Below are 17,972 nucleotides of genomic sequence, written 5' to 3'. Positions count from 1 at the left end.
TTCTAAATTCATAGCTTCTATGTTTACTAAACATTCTGATATATAAAAGCTGACTTTCTTCTTTTCATTCTTTTTTCCATTATTGTAGCTTGAGAGAAGCACTTCATGATCACAGTTCAAAAATGGATAAAATTAACATGATATCTATTCCAACTGCTGGTTCTGTATAAGCAGAACCTTTTTTCATTAGATGAGACAAGTCATGCCTAAGCAAAAGTTTATTTTGCATGAAAATCTATAACCACGATGCTTTGAGTTAATAAAGCAGAACTGTGCCATTCATTGCAAGTTCAGATTAAAAAAGTTCAGCCCCAAAACTAATTTAATATAGACAAAATAAATACAATCAAAGGTCTCAAGTTAATAGTCAAATGGTCTTCGACCAATCCTTTCATGAATTAACTATGATTTTTTATTTTTGCTTTTATTAATAAATTGACCTGAATGCACTGAGATAATTCTAAATTCTCATAAAGAATTAGACCTTATTTCACTTTTTAGACCTCTTCTCCAAGACCAAGTATTTCAAGGCAAAACAAAATATAAAAGCACAAAAGAACCCAAAATGGCATCAGTACATTCTTCCCATACCCTGATTAGGAATCGGTATAGTAGCATCTGTGAAGCGAAATGCAAAGGAGAGACCATCTTCTGACCTGTAAGTCTTAAATATCAATAATTAATTATTGTTTGATTCATAAAGCAACTTTGCAAATTGCAACATACCAAAAACATAGTTCACGATGATGCTGGGAAACATTAATATATAAGAATTAGTTAGAATAGGAATCATGGAAATATTTCCTTCTAGCTTATGTACAAGTCTTGTTAGTAATTACTATATTTTCTGTTAGTAATAGAAGTTTACATTCTTTCCCTTTTCTTTTCTTTCAATTTATAAAAATACTCCTATATATAGGATTGATTGTAATAAATCATTCAGCCTAAATTTTAAGACGATGTCAGAGCTTTGGTTGTAAAAAATCAGGGACTCTAAAATTAGGGTTTCAAATTGAGCCCTAAAATTCTCTACCCTAAATTTAATTTTTTTTTTTTTTTACCAATATCTCTTAAGACATTTGCTTAATCTGGTGAACTATCCAGCTCCAACGATCTCTACCCCTAAAAAATTAAGTTGTTAAATTGCAAATCCTCATTCAATTTCATCAAGAATTTGAGAAAATTCTGAAATTATTATTAAAAAGAAAGTTCAAAAATTGCAGCTTCTTCTTCACTATACTGTTCAGTGACACTGTCTATTCGGTATTGTTCACAGGTACTATTAATGCTATTGTTCATTTAACAATTTTACCCTTGTGTGTGGTAGTAGTTGATTGTGGGTGATTTATTCTATTGGGTCTAGTTTGGTTGATTGATTGTTCCTCAAGGCCTTCTATTGCGTTGAGGTTTCTGAGGGTGTAAGTTTTTCTTCCAATATTAACCCTAGGGATCGTTAAAATATCATACCCTAGATTGTTCAACCGAAGATTTCTTGCTACAAACATTGTTGGGCTTTCTACTAGTATTTTTGATGGTTCTCAGATTTGTTGTTTTGATATTTATTGTTCTTAAATTTCTTTAGCTTTTTATTGAGCTACGACCATCCGACTATCTTCTAAGAGTTAAGCAACCCTTCATCTTGGTCGACACAACCATCTGGTATGCCTTCGGGTTATGTTCGACCATTCTACTCTACTTCCTGCTAGATAACCAATCCGTCAACCTTTCTTAGAGCTCTACAACTCTAAATCTTGGTCGACCTAGCCATCTAGTAGGCCTAACAGATCATGGGCCTCAACTGTGTTTGAAGATCTTGTGTGTGTTGTCTATATGTAGGCTTCAGCTTTTTGTTGCTGATCTTATGCTGCTCATGCATCTCAAGCAACCCTTCATGAGGACAATATAACCAAGATGACGATTAGAATTTATAGAGAGGGGAAGCTTTTACTACTCGGAGTTGCAGTCAGAGTCGAGCAATATTTTTCAAGTAGTCGGCCATTCTATAGATCACTATCCAAGTTGGGCATGTATTGATGCACCAACTTGAGGGGGAGAGTTGGAATATTAAAGTTAGAATATGAATTATGATAATATTTCCTTCTAGCTTATATTCTAATCTAGTTAGGAATTGCTACTTTCCTTTTAGGATTTTATATTCTTCCCTTATCTTTTTCTTTGATTAAGAGGATTTTTTACTCCTATATGCAGCCATGTAGGGTTGACTGAATAAGTAATAAATCATTCAACCTAAATTCTGAGTAAGTAGATCGGGAAGCATAATAAGGAATTCAAGCATATTTGGATAGTCTGACAAACTTTGAGGTCAATAATGATAGTAGATTACTAATAAAAATGAAAAGGGAAGAAAAAACTGTACAAAGAAAAGAAAAGAAAAAAGGGAAAATTTCCAAAAACAGAAAAAATAGGAAGATATAGGAACATTTTAGACACAACAATCGTGAGTATATTACTTGCCTATTATCCTTTGAGGGGGCTTTGCTTGCAAGCCTAGCAGTTTGTACAGCAGCATCTGCAGATGCAGCTTCAGGAGTCGCTCGTAAGATCTCGCATATGAGTTGTTGGCACTCACTCTATCATGTATATAGAGAAGAATTACTATAACAAGACTTTACGTGCACACAACCATAATAACAAAATATGTGATTAACTGAAAATCGTTGTGTTGAAAAGGAAATAGCAAACAGAGAGAGAAGAGACTACCTGCAATACAGTTAAGGAAAAGCCAAGGGTGTAGCCTCCAGTATCATGAGATGCGTCAGAATCAGGATTCCAGTTAATATCTGCTGCCGCTACTTTTGGCGTGTTCAAGTCAACTTGTTGCAAAGATTTCAATTCTAGAAGTTCTCCAACAATTATATGGTTCTCTGAAAAATCATTGCAATTAAAAAAGTCAAAATATTGAGAAGTCCTGTATAAAACTACATGAACTTCCACAACATAATCATTATTATCTAACCGAATATTCGAACAACAGTATCAAAGATTGAATCAAGGAGTTCCTTTGCTGCAGTTTGTGCTGTTCCGGCAGGAGACATTACTGGGGAGACGGGGCTGACTGCTAACAAAGTTCCAGCTAATGGTATCCCACTCTGACGCTTTTGTCTAGGTAATTGGTGGCTCTCCAACCGCCCTTTTAGATAGTGGAGACCTGTAAGCATATTCGAGGCAGCTTGGCCGATGCCAGTCCTTGAACAGTTAACATGATCAGCCTGAGCTTTGATCTTGGTAGTAATTATCTCATGAATTGTAGGCCGCAATCTTTGGCTGCCAAAAACAAAAGATAAGGAATTTGGACTAATATATGCAACTAAATAAAAGAGAAAATAATCCGGAAACAGAATCTGTCACAGAAAAGTTATTTATCGGACCAAACATGTATGTAACAAATAGCTTGTTGAACAGGATCATGTTTTGCTACTCCAAACCATTTGGGCAAGGAAGAGAGAGAGATTGTTTACACTCAACTAATTGTAAAAGGAAAATTCTTCATTATTGATAGAATTTATTTTACTTAAATCACAAAAGCATCCATGACCAGATAGGTTTTCTGGAAGTTTCCTAATTGAAATGGCCGAGTTTGTTAGATGACTCCAAATTGACAATGTGATGTCAAATACTATTATAACTCCTGATACATAAAGATGTTCAATTTCCAATAGCATACTATTGATATAATCCACTGCTTTTGGACAATTGTCAATTTTACGAAATGAACTAACCACTATAGATTTATGGCCATTAAAACCCGGTTTGAATCAAACAAATGATAAAAACAGTGGACATCCAACAGCTGTAAGATAGGAAACGAAGAACTCTAAGCTACTGCCTTTCAATCACTTCACAAAATCATAGATATTGCAACAGGAATGTAACTTACACAACACCTAGTTTGTCTTTCATCTTTCTCAGACATTTTCACTCTACTCGTAGTTATCCTCATTGAGGAAAAGAAAATAAAGAATCATTAGATCAATTAAATAACAAAGTTTGAAGTGAACTGAACAACTTCTCAAGCCCAACATTATATTAAATTGGAAACTTTTAATGAAAATTATTTCGTAATAGCTGAAGTAGATGTGCATTTTATTGCCATGAACCCTCCGAATTAACAAAAAAAAGCTTAAACTTGATTACATACGATATTATGGCACCAGCTGCAGCAACTTTTCCAAGCATGCAGAGGCACTCAACCATGGTCTGCAAATACTTAACATGCAGTGGAGCATCACTCTTTCTCATTGCTTCCTATATTTAAAATTAACGTATGAATTCAGCCTATTAGATAAGATAAACATGTTCAGTAAGTTTGACATAATGTTATATTTGTACAGGATCATACAACAAATTCATCAGGAGTAGAATCGGAAAGCCATATGGGAATATGAAGAGAAACAATTTTTCCATCCCTTGAAACAGTATCACCGCCATTGACCCGCATGGTATATCCATCAGATGTAGCATCGTCTAGCCCATCCATGCCAACATCCTCGTCATGGCCATCAAATGAAGAGCTGCACAAACATTTGGACAGAGAAAGGTGCTCAGAAGCATCAGATAATAAGTTTCTTAGACAATGTTCTACATCCATGTGAAACATGGCAAATTGTAACTATACTTTGACTCTCCTGTGCTGGGTAAAACGTTTGTTTATACTCATTCAAAATTTCAAACGATGAACCTAAACCAACGAAAGAGAGCCCAACAGGGATGGGAGGAACTTCTTTAAGTAATAATGATGAGCCAAAGCTAAGTCCTTATTAACAGATTTGCATATGATGACCTGTTCATTTCCCCTCCAAAGTGCAGCCCCTTTCTGTCCAATTTTGAAGAAGTAATAGAGATAAAATCAGAGAGAAGATTGAAATATATTGAGTCTATAGGTATAGGCTGTAATTCTGAAACCTAACAACAGCATGCATCTAGTAATCTGTGAAGCTTTACAGCCTTGCATAAAGCAAACACCAACACTTATTATCTAGCAATAAGAAGTAATAGATAAATCATCATAACTAAGTTTAAGCCAACGGTCTAAATACATATATTTGAAGAATTTAAGATGCATGTATATGTATAGTATGAAAAGAACGAAAAATAACTTTGGAAGTGAAAGATAAAAAATTGGAAGCAACGACCGCCAAAGGTAAAAATGCAGAGTTTCATTGAGAAATAAAATTGTGTCTAACCCTCCATCAATAGAACTAGGTCTGTAAAATCTATCTCCAGCACCAAATGTTCCAAGCTGATTGTCTCCTTTAAGCAACCTGGTTCTTCGAGAGAGAGGCTGTGAATTGTTCATAGAAAATGCAATAGCTGTGGTAGTTGGCATTGCATCATCAATTTCATTTATACTCGAGACCACTGAGCTGACACAAGGAGGGGGAGGGAAGGAATGATCAGCTTAACAAAGAAATGAAAAGAAAAATAATGCTTCCAAGATAGAAGCTTGTCCATGACAATAAATAAAAGAATATCTCTTAATGAAGAAAAAGAAAGAAAAAAATGTATGCGCCCTTCAAAAACCCAAACTGTGTGATTTTCTCACTGACTGCAAATGGGGTAAATCCCTCGTTCATATTCTTCAAAGACTAGTATGTCAAGTTATGTCATCAGATTGAAGCTCAATGAGAATACTTTGTATAGATGTAGAGCAATTAGAAAACCACCATTTTCATCCTCCCAGAATAAAATACTGGTAGATACAGAATTTAACATAAACCAGGGAAGGGACGGCTGCTAGGGTTTGCGAAATAACTATATACCTATATTCACCCTGGTAGATAGAGAATTTGATAAACCAGGGATGGGATGGCTGTTAAGGTTTGTGAAATAACTATATACGTATATTCACCCTGGTAGATACAGAATTTAACATAAACCAGGGATGGGACGGATTTTAGGGTTTGCAAAATAACTATATACCTATATTCACCCTTGTTATAGAGATGGGAGTGCAGATCCTCCAAAACCTTGTAGAAAAGCACTCCTCGCAATTTTGTCAGTTCGGACCGGACATCTTGAAGAGCACCAACCTGTGCCAATCAAGGACATTCACACAGTCAAATTCCTTTCAACGAGAAATAGAGATGGGAATTCTGGAATTAGGTGAGGAGTTTCAGAAACATTCAGTGAACAGTAAGATAGTTTCTTTCATTTACTATCAGGAGGCAGAACTTTTTCTTAAAAATAAATTCAGGTAGAGTTAATGCCCTTCCATGTAAGAAAGAGAGAATGCTTCTAGTGCTCAGATATGCTAAGGACATTGACTATTAGTTGCAAACTCAAATCGGATGTAACAGCATGAAGAGAGAACAGTACACAAAGAAATACCTCAAAATGGTGAGAGATGTAATACCCAGAAAAGAAAAAGAAAATCCCTTAACCTTAATGCTGTCCTCCATATAATGGCTGTCTATCTATTAAAATCAGTGACTGCAGAATAGAATCTGAATGTGTGACTCGAATATTTATATGACAAATCTAATGTGAAAATATATGGCATCCACTTGACAAGAAAGGCTTAGATATGAGTTACTTCCTCTCAAACCATGATGATAACTCTGAAGCTCCATCGTTGGCAATACAATAAAAATAGTGCCATTATTAAAGATTGTAGAGGTACTCTCATGTTCCCACTTCCCACACTAATTATGTTTATATGGGAGGTATTTTGCTTTCTTTTTCTCTTTTCCAATGGCAATTGCCTCCTTCATAATGTTAGATGCCTGTTATAATAACAGGGAGAAAAATAAGATGCAATTTGCACTCACAATGACTTAACGAGTTTCAACTAATATAATATCCTTAAAAGGTGCCAAGTCAACAATCTAAATCCAAGTTGTGGAGGTTGAAGAATTGAGTTGAAAGTCACTAGGTTAAATAAGACTCAAATCTACATGATTCTTCACAAAACCAGCCTTTGGATACTGAGAAAAACAAAAGGAAACAATAACAAACCGTTTGGAGCCCCTCTCTCTCAAGCATCAAACTTGATTGAAGATGCAACTGCACTGCAGCATAAAACTGCTTTTCAGCAATGAGTTTTTCAATACGGCCTGGAACCTAAGACACATTAGAAAGAGACGAGATAAATAAGTACTAGAATATCAGCATGTAACTGTGGAATGGTAGCATTAAATACGACCTGGAACCAAAGGCGAATTAGAAAGAGAAAAGATAAATAATTCATAGAGCATCAGCAGGAAACAGATCATATGGTAGCTTAGTAAAACATTGTCAGCTTAGTAAAACATTGTCAAAGAAACAAGACAGAACAATCAGTGAAAGACTGTCATAAGAAAAAGAATACAAGTAAAATTGTGTTTTTTCTGGAATGTTACTCTTGTTTACAGCTCTGCTTGAATAAGAATTTCAATTATTATACAATTGCAAATACGGCAACAAGAAACATGTATATAGTCGAGGAAAAGTTAAAAGTCGTAGTTAGGAGCAGCACTTTCCACCAAAACCATCAGTCTTCCAAGAGTTATAATTTCATCATTTAGTATTAATGACTAGGCCAATCAAAAAAAGTTGGAATGCTGTTTATGAGAACAGTGTTCAATTTATTGACAAAATATAGATTGAAAATACCAAAAATATTCTTATACTGAAATTAGGACAGCCCTATTTCATCGTGAAAGTTTCATTGTGAAGAGGATGGTTACGGCCATCTGCTAGCCTTCTGCCTCTCTTTCCATATAAAATTCTTAGCTAACCACACATCCATAGTCAATGAATGAAAGCATATAAATGTGAGACATCAGTGATTTTCCAGGAGTTCTACATCATAATCTATGCATTTTATGATGCCAATGGAACAAGCTCAGCACACTGCAATAACTACAAGGGGGAAACACTTCGAGCTTACTAGATATTAATGGAACATTCATTATACAGAAAAGAGAAAAATGTAAATCAGGTGACAACATATTCCTACATTTAAAGTAGAAAAGCAGCCAAATTAATGCTTTCAAAATATTTTAGTTCGTCAAAACCCAAAAAAAAAAAAATTTATTTATTTCTTTTTTTCAAAATGCAACAATAGTCTAAAAGGCATTACTGATACAATCTTATTAACAAAAGGACAGACATTACATTCAAAGTATTTACGTGAAATAAAACTAATATAAAAAAATCCACCAACCTTGGCTATGCCTTCAATTTGATCTAGCAAAGATATGATATGCCGTAAAGTAACAGATCGATACCATAATTGATGTAACTGCTTATTACGTGCTCCAATAAGTTTTTTTGCCTCTGCTAAATCAACCTTCAAGGCCCCAATATCTTGAGTAGATTCACTAAATAACCGCAAAATCTGAAGGAAATAAAAGATTAACAATAACAAAATGAAGCAGATGGTTGAACTGATTTCTACATAAGAAAACAGAACAAATGATTCTTTAAACTTTGAATAAGCCAGTTCCCCAAAAAAATAAAAATAAAATCTCAAGGAAATTCATTTGTATCCATCCAAGGCTGTTATTTCAGAATTTTGCAAAATGCTGATTATTTTTAGTCACAAAGCTATTTCCAAATCCCGAACGGGAAAAACAAAACATATATCAGACAGAATTTAACAACACTAGATTGACTTATGATCTTGCAATTGCCTAAATATTGTAACTAAAGTGATTGAGCTTGACTATGATCACCTTACAATTTATTCCTACTTAATTTGACTAACAGGCCTCTTCTTGAAAAATTATCATTGCTTCAAAAGTTAACTAAAGTTGCCAGTAGTTCAAGCATCCCTCTATTGTCAGCAATATTTGTAGCCATTTTCGGTCAAAAATAATCAATAGGCAAAGGAATAATCAGACAACAATAAGGCAAGAGATGAGCAAAAAATTACATATGCTTAACCGTCCGAATGTGATGTTTTCAAGAAAACCTATTTTCCTCTTTTAATAGTAAGGCAGAAGATTCCAGGTATATAACTCAACAAGACTCACAAGGTTCTTCCAAATTTTGAATGAGTCAGACATTTGTAAATTGTAACTCACTCAAACAGATAAAACCAAATGCTAGACCATAGTGGTGTCGTACCATATCTGAGGTGGATCAAATTGCATTTCAGCTCTCTTCTTTGTACAAGTAAAAATGAATATAAGATAAAATAATATTGCAATCTCTCCTAAAGTCCCAGAATAGAAATGCTTCAAAAGGAAAGAAAAAAGGAAAAAAAAAATGTCCTCTTAAAGACTTAAGTGGCTTTACATTTCAAGTGTTGTTTATAATGCACAAACTCGATTAGTTGGCCAATTGACAAGTGATTTTATTTAGAAAATTATTTCCCTGAAGAATACCAATCGTGAAGAGAGCTCTTGAAAAAGTCTCAGTCTTCCCTCAATGTATAGGTAACCCATCCACAAGTCAGTAACACGTGCCAAGATAAGTAAGAGTATCTCCAGAATATGCAAACTATTCCTAATCACGTGCTCAGATCCATGAAGAAAAATTTCTTTGTCAGATATACGATGCTTTCCAGAAGGGAACCAAAAGGATGAACTACTATGAAACCTGAGAATAATTTTGAATTGCTTTGTTGAAGCCACCATGATAGGCATGAACTACTTCATCAACAACTTCCTCGATAATATCACTCTGCTCCTTTAAGATCTGCACATCTCCTTCACGATCTTTCGATGTCAAAATATGGACAACATGCGGTAAAGAATCAAAGCGCGCAGCAGCCCAATTTTCATCTATTTTGGAAAGCTCTTCCCTTAAATACTGCAATTATGACAAAGCGCAATTAGAAGCATATTCTTTACAATAACAGTAACCCAACTTTCACGATAAAAAGGACATATATGCTTAAGAGTAATTCCTATAAAGTTAATAACAAGTGGGAATACATCGCTATTATCAGGGTAGACTAACCAGGAACCACAGAAATAAAACACATACTTCCAAAATTTCGAAAATAATATAAAAGGATTTATGCCCAAATAAGTTTAAAAAAATAAATTTTAGATAAGAAATTCACTCTGTACAGGCAGCCGACTACCCAAAACTCAGTCGTCCATTTCTAGCCTATCTCCGCACGTTTTGAACATTCTATGGCACTCCCACAGCCACAACCCAATTGATGAGACAATTAACCAAAAAAAGAAACCAACGATCCTACGATCAGAACAAAAATTTGGCAGTCTTCACCAAGTCCTTCATCCACAACAAAGTCCCCCTTCACCCTAAACTTAATCTACATGAACTAGTGCAAAATCAATCTGAGTTGTCATTCGAGCTCAACTCATGAATAAAAATGCTAACCTAGAAAGAAGAAAACTCCACTGATCTTGACTTATTTGTTATTCATCTTCCCAACAAAAGACTATACCAAAAGAACTAGACAATTTCAGGTCATTACTGTCTTATTCAGGTTCTCTTAAGATCAATTAAGAGACTAATTCACCAAAAATTGGGCTTCAGTTCAGAGCTCAATATTCAAGCTAAGCTCAAGCCAACTTATCACCTTGACTTGTTCACAGCAAAAAAGCAGCATGTGAATAGCTCTGTAATTCTGTATTCCTCTCAGTCTCTTCACTCAATACACACAAACGGGAGGGAATCAGAATTCATGACTTTTCAATTCAATATTCCAGACTATTGACTATAGAGATGTCACCTACAGTAAGATCTTATGTATGCAACTAATAGTAACTGCACTAATTGTTGGTTCACTCTAATTTCATTTCAAGACAGCTATAGAGAAGATCCTGGAAACTGACAAACAATGGCGGAAATTGCCAAGCTCAACTTGCGTGTCTTGTTTTAGAGGACTAGATTTACAGCAGAACAAAAAAAGCCTTGTAGATGACTCACATTAGGAGCTTGATCAAGATCAACAAAGGATATTAAAGCAAAATCCAACCCTTCGCTGGAAGCTCAATTTACTCGTTAGAAGTTTAAATTGATTAAACAGCATTATGTCCCCCAACATGTTAATTACATCATAACTTTCACTAAAGCACAAAGCAGATTAAATAAATTTACGAAAAGTACAGCCAAGCTCAGCTTGGATGCATTTCTTTAGACACTACATTAATTAGAACACATGCGCTGAGCTTAAGTTATCGAGCCTTGTGAATAACTTGCATCAGGGGACTCGTTTCAGATTAGGCCGAGATAGAAAACAGAATTTCTCCCAAGCTATAGATAGATACCGATTCCCAATTTAAATCAAGTAAAGAACGTTAGGAAACTATCTTACCCAGCATATGAATGTACCTACAACTTGGCACTTGCCTTATATCAAGCTCCGACCGTTAATTTGGACCCAAAAATTCAAAACCAAATTAAAACGCTTAAATATAACAAGAATTCAACACCAACCCACATTTAGCCATGAACCTCATTGCACATTCGATATATATCTACTCTTTTAATCAATTTCCGTACTTCTGTTTATAGAAACAATGAAACACATGAAACAAGAGTTGAATGGTAACAAAAAATAAAGAACTCACCGATTTATCTCGGGAAATGGGAAGTCCGTCAAAGATTCCCATCTCTATCCTTCAGCTTATTCGCAAGTCCTATACAAACACAATTAAGTAAATGAATGGGGAAAAGATTGGGCTGTCAAAATTTAATTGTTGGAGTTAGAATCATATTAGAATAATAAATAGGATTGCAAATATTGATACATATTTGTGTATATATACATTCGATTATGAGAGATAACGAGCTTACTTGATCTGTCCGGCACTGAATTTAACAAACCGGATCGGAACACTTATTTTATGATTGAATTAATTTGTGATTTATTTTGGGGGAATTTTAAATTATTTTTTTTGCTTCTAATTAACGATTTGAGAGAGAAAAAGAAGCCGTGAGCTGGAAATGAGGAACGAAATGGACTCCGACGAAATAAGAATTACAGAATGGTCAATTTTGCGAAATTAGAATTCAACACCAACCCACATTTAGCCATGAACCTCATTGCACATTCGATATATATCTACTCTTTTAATCAATTTCCGTACTTTTGTTTATAGAAACAATGAAACACGTGAAACAAGAGTTGAATGGTAACAAAAAATAAAGAACTCACCGATTTATCTCGGGAAATGGGAAGTCCGTCAAAGATTCCCATCTCTATCCTTCTGCTTATTCACCAGTCCTATACAAACACAATTAAGTAAATGAATGGGGAAAAAATTGGGCTATCAAAATTTAATTGTTGGAGTTAGAATTATATTAGAATAATAAATAGGATTGCAAATATTGATACATATTGGTGTATATATACATGCGATTATGAGGGATAACGAGCTTACTTGATCTGTCCGGCACTGAGTTTAACAAACCGGATCGGAACACTTATTTTATGATTGAATTAATTTGTGATTTATTTTGGGGGAATTTTAAATTTTTTTTTTTTTTTGCTTCTAATTAACGATTTGAGGGAGAAAAAGAAGCCGTGAGCTGGAAATGAGGAACGAGATGGACTCCTACGAAATAAGAATTACAGAATGGTCAATTTTGCGAAATAGTGCATTAATGGGTTGTACATTCTGCATGTATGAGCTCTTTTTATTTTTCTACGATTTTTTTGTACGATTCGAGGATCAATTGGAGAGAGAACATGAACGTGTAGTACTTTATGCACGTAAGAGAGTGCGATATTGGAATTTTTTGGAATACATTTTATAATTTTTAAGAGGGAAGAACAAATTTTATCGAGCAAAAAGAGTGTTAAAATAAAGAAATAAGGATACAAGTAAGGGTGGACAAAATGTCCAGACCAAACCAAATCAAACGGTTTGGTTCGATTTTAATAAAAAAAAAATTAATAGTTTTGATTCTGGTTCAGTTCTAGTTCAAAAATCAGAACAAAACTTAATATTTAATTTTATATATAATAATTAGTGGATACCCTAACTTAATATTCATTGGAGATAACCCATTAATTGAATATAGTTTATTAATTAATTTTGAATCATTAGAGAAAAAAAATTATTAGTTGTCTACACCCTAATTTTATATTCAGTTGAATTATTTCTCCTCCGCTCTTTTTTAATTTACACAACGTCGCAGCATACTGGTATCGCATTTAATCAAGTCAATGGATTGTCATTTAAAATCAGAAAATAAAATTTGTTAGTTACTCAAAAAGTCTTTAAACTCTTTTTTTACCTGGATTGTTTGATGAGTTATTTGTATTCTTTAGAAATAGAGGAAAACCCAATAAACATTCAAGAAATATTAAACGGTTAATGTTGCATGTAGAAGTGGACTGTAAAAATTTTGATAATTCATTGTTTATTGTAAAGGTGTGCATTCAAAACTACTGCAATTAATTTAATGAATCATTGCTATTACTTATTAAACAATTTTTTGTATAAAAACGAAAACTTATTGGTGTATTCAAATTATGAATATATTTTGTTTGTTAATTATGACTTTTTTTATCTCAATTATTGAAATTTGAACTTCCTAAATGTTTGATGTTTATTTTCTTATTTAGGTATACATTATTAATTTATATAATGCAAATCTAAAAATTTAAGAAATGAAATTAGAACTATGGTTTGGTTCGGTTCTCATGGAACCATGTCCACCCCTAGATACAAGTGAAAGAAAAGTTCGAAGTAGAAAAATAGTGAACAATTTCTTTAAAATTTTAAGATAAAGACTTCATTAGGCAAATTTATACAGAAAAATGGTAGTAAATCATACAAAATGTATAAATAGGTGAAATTAATATTTGACTTTGATTGATATAAACCATTTATAAATTGGTATCTATAAGGGGGCTAAATTGGTAGATATAAGGAGGCTAAATCATAGAAGTTGAAAATTAATTTTCAAATTGAAAATGTTGATAAATAGGACTGCAAGATGCCACACCATAAGCAACATTGTAAGCACGGATGTACAATTTGACTGGAGGTCAAGAAATAGTGGACTCATGGTCGGCAAAAGGCCTATCATGTACCACCACTAAAGTTGCCATATCGGGACGACAATGGAGTGGGATTGGAGACTACCCTCCTATTCCAGTCCTGTATATGGATTTTTTGGAAATTAGGGTATACTGAAATTTAAAATATTCATTTTTAGGGGTCGTTTTACGTATTTATTATTTAATTTTAAAATTTAACTTAAATTATAAAACATAAAATAGGTAAGAGAAAGATTATAGGAAGGTCAAGTTTGGAGTAAAATCATGTTCACCATCTCGCCAAGTTCCCAATGCGATGGGGCAACGCATGGCAAGATTGAGCAAGGTGCCATCTCCATTGCCATGTGTCGAACCATTATCCATGGACATCACATTAACAAGTATATCAAATCGTGCAATTTCGACATATAAAAAAACCTTCGAGTACCAAACCAAAACTCAACCCTTTGTCCTTTCACTTTATCATTTATTCATGTTTATAAGTGTATTTTATGCATTTATTCGAAATTTTAAATAATTGAAAATTTTCATTTTTTTTATGAAACATAGCTTAATTTGTGTTACATCGTGTATAATTGATAAAACTCATGATTTGATGAAAAATTGACAGAAATAGATAAAAATGTTCGATCAAAACTTTGGGGACTAAAATGCAATAATTAAAAGTTGTGTCAGATTGCAAGATGGTGATTCAAGAGTGCCAAATGTCAATTGGAGTTGAAGAGAAGTCAATAGGATGAAATATTGTAAAAAAAATTATCAAAATGCACACGTTAAAAAATTTAGGGACCAAAAAATTTGTACTTGCGTACGCAAGGTTACAAAAAGCATTATCGGCGGGCAAATTTCGTGTATTTTGCTCACGCACCAAATGATCCATGCTCAAGTATGGTTCAATTTCGGGAAATTTTTGTGTTTCCTTATTTTAATGAGGAAACTTTTGGTATGCAAGCTTTTGACGCTCTATGTATACCATAAGCTGTCCAGAACGTGAGGAACCTTTCTAGATCTAAAAATCCATAGAGTCTAATCAATTTTGAAGGAGAAGAATGTGGCTAACAGTATGAAATCAAGGTGAATAGCATAGAATATTGAAGATTATTCATCCGGATTCAAAATTCACATTAAGAACGTGGGAAATTCCAATTTTTTTCATTATTTCTTTTTTTTTTTCAGGGGATAATTTTTCAATCGTTCTTTTGTAATTTAATTATAAACATGTTAGGCTATTTTTGCAATTGTATTGGATGATTGAGGAACAATATTCTTGTTTATTTTGATTTAAGATTTTAATTCAGATATTTTCAACTATTTTTTTTTTTTGTTTTTACATTTTCATTGCACTATTTGATTGTTTGGTCATCAATTGAATATTTAATTACTTATTTTAGTGTATGAATACTCAAAATAAGTTTAGAACACGGTAAAATTAATACATGAACAATATGTATTATGAATAATATATATATAGCATGTGCAATCACGTAGATAACATGAACTAAATACATGATTTTCAGATAAATTCGGACTAGTAATAAGATCGAGTTGTGTTAATTATATATTGGTGTATCTGGAAAAGAGCATCTAACATGTTAACATTATTGGTTGTAAAAAATACATGAAATTAATTAGATTATTAATTGATAATTGAAATAGATTAAAGTAGAAAGAATCACGAATCCAATACAAACATTCACATTCGATAAAACCAAAACTTACTTGCTTTATTAGTATATATTAGAAATAGTATAAACAACTACGAAATCACTCTTTTGATGTCGCTACTTACTCGAATTTAATACCAACTAATGAACTATATTTTAAATATTATTCCTCGTGGGAACAATAAACTTGAAACTTACTATTTTCTATTACTTATACAACGATCACGTACGCTTACGAGATAATGTAACAAGTTTTTGACGATATTGTTGGGGAATAATAGATTTAATTTTAGTTTAGTAGTTTATATTGAGTTAGATTATTATTATTATTATTATTATTATTATTATTATTATGTTCTTTTTAGGCTTTAATTGAAATACTTGATATATTCTTGTTTTACACTACAAAGACCTCTATCGATTTATACAAGTTCCTGACGCTATCGAGATCCTTCCTATAGATCCTGAGATTAAAATGACCTTCAAGCACCGACGAAGAGAATAGAAAATAGCAAAGGTAATGGTTGAGAATCAAAGTTAGATTTCAAGATGAACTTCAACAAATAGCACTTCTAGTTCAGCAAGCACCTCCAGTTAAAGCCTATATTAGTAGGAGATTATGTGAATCCTATACCCACAGCAGTGTAATCGATAATTATCTACCCACCATTCGGACAAGCCAACTTCTACATCTGGCTAGAACCTCTTACAGAATCATCAAGACATTATGTTTTGTGGGAAAGTCACGGAGAATTCATATGACACATACATACTTTTCTCATGTTGTACGATATAATCAGCCGTATGTATTCACTACCTCCCGGAAGCACTATATTGTGGAAAAACATGGTACAAAAATTTTTCGTGGAATTCTTCCCGCCATCTCAAGCCCATCAAATCAAAAGGGAAGTATATATTTTCAGACAAAGAGACTTTGAGATATATCCGGAAGCATGGGACACGTTTAAGAGCGCATTTAGGAAATGTCTAAATCTTGACGTTCCTAAATTGGTGCAAAAATCTTTCTTCTACAGTGGATTGTGCTCAAAATTTCATAACATTGTAGACGTTTTAGCGGGCAGATCAATTTTGATGATTGAGATAGATGAAGCCCATACTATTTGAGAGGATAACTAAGAATCAGGCCAATTGGCCAACAAACAGGGAAGCTCTAAGAAGACGGCTGGGATGCATAATGTGGATGCAACAACAGTTTTAACAGTATGAATAGAAGTAATAACAAAGAAGCTTGACAATTTAACTCAATCTGTGCACATGGTACATCATTAGCTCTGGTGTGCGCAGGTTGTGGGACAAATTACATCACTACAAGCTGCTCTTTATCTTCCACTCACATGGGTTAGCCAGCAGATGTTAGTTATGCGTAGAGACTATCAAGGGCAAAATGGACCTTACCCACACAACTACCATCCGGGTTTGAACAAGCATTCCAACTATGTGTGGGTGGATAATTTGAATCAAATAAATCAGATGAGGGGCAATCTACCAGTGATTTAACAACAATGAGAAAAGAGGCAATCATTGAAGGATCTACTTGTCAAGTGTTCACCAGGAATGAGACATCAATGCAGAATCAGCAAGCCTCTATACATAACTTAGAAAATTAGGTTGGGAAGGCTACAAGCCATAGGGTACCTTACCTAGTGACACAAAGAAGAATCCATAAAAGCACATATTAGCAATTGGGGCGGTGAATTCTAATAATTCACCTGCCATCATGGTCAAGACTTACGTGCAATCCATTCCATTCCCTCAGACACTGTAAAGGTAGCCAATGGTGTTGTAGGTTCAAGCCATCACTACTAAGAGTAGTGTTTAGTTGCTAGAAATCATTGTAAAGAGGAAGAAGACAAAGAACACTTAAATATTCACTAAGGGCAATGAATAGGTGGAGCAATCCAAAGAAGCAACAATTAGTCTCAGACAACCTACGGCTTAAGCCAACAATTTCAGGCAATTCATTCATATCTCTAATCCATTATCTTTGAAGAATGCAAACTACCAAATGGAGGCAGTTCACTAATTTTTTGAATGTCCTCAAAAGGCTGCATGTCAACATCATTCATTGACACGATCCTTCAAATCCCAAACTACTCCAAGAGTTTGAAGGAGGTGTTAACCAAAAAGATGAAGTTGCCCAAATAAGAAACAATAGCACTATCTGAAAAATGCAGTGTCATCATCCAACACAGGATCCTCCCAAACTAAGAGATCCAGAGAGTTTTACTTTACCCGCTTCATTGAAAATTTACATAATATAAATTGTTTGATTAATTCAGGAGCAAGTATTAATTAAATTCTCTTGCCTCGTTACAGGAGACTGGGATTAGGAGATCCTAAGGCAACATCTATTA

At 33.8% G+C, this 17,972-nt stretch overlaps 1 protein-coding gene across 4 annotated transcripts in view; it reads right to left on the bottom strand.

The window, feature by feature from the left end:
• LOC111381959 (exocyst complex component SEC8-like) overlaps positions 1–12,436 on the bottom strand; it is a 23,784-nt gene extending 11,348 nt beyond the window's left edge. For 2 of the 4 annotated variants that reach the window (XR_002700463.1, XM_023005833.1), the window contains exons 1-13: positions 11,719–11,898; positions 11,493–11,561; positions 9,544–9,756; positions 8,165–8,338; positions 6,976–7,080; positions 5,941–6,050; positions 5,205–5,384; positions 4,361–4,532; positions 4,160–4,266; positions 2,978–3,285; positions 2,722–2,885; positions 2,476–2,591; positions 592–656 (exon numbers count right to left, since the gene is read on the bottom strand). Coding sequence is in view for 3 of the 4 variants with exons in the window: in XM_023005833.1 (XP_022861601.1) it covers positions 592–656; positions 2,476–2,591; positions 2,722–2,885; positions 2,978–3,285; positions 4,160–4,266; positions 4,361–4,532; positions 5,205–5,384; positions 5,941–6,050; positions 6,976–7,080; positions 8,165–8,338; positions 9,544–9,756; positions 11,493–11,534 (1,756 nt within the window). In the remaining variant the exon portion in view is untranslated. Of the gene's footprint in view, positions 1–591; positions 657–2,475; positions 2,592–2,721; positions 2,886–2,977; positions 3,286–4,159; positions 4,267–4,360; positions 4,533–5,204; positions 5,385–5,940; positions 6,051–6,975; positions 7,081–8,164; positions 8,339–9,543; positions 9,757–11,492; positions 11,562–11,718; positions 11,899–12,079; positions 12,149–12,305 lie in introns of those variants that run through there. The other 2 variants (XM_023005952.1, XM_023005891.1) reach the window with 2 other exon arrangements.
• Between the last annotated feature and the right edge of the window lie 5,536 nt (positions 12,437–17,972).

This window comes from Olea europaea, chromosome 1 (assembly GCF_002742605.1).
Source record: "Olea europaea var. sylvestris chromosome 1, O_europaea_v1, whole genome shotgun sequence".
Lineage (NCBI taxonomy): Eukaryota > Viridiplantae > Streptophyta > Magnoliopsida > Lamiales > Oleaceae > Olea > Olea europaea.
Note: the sequence above shows the minus strand (reverse complement) of the source record. Positions and strands in the feature narration are given on the sequence as shown.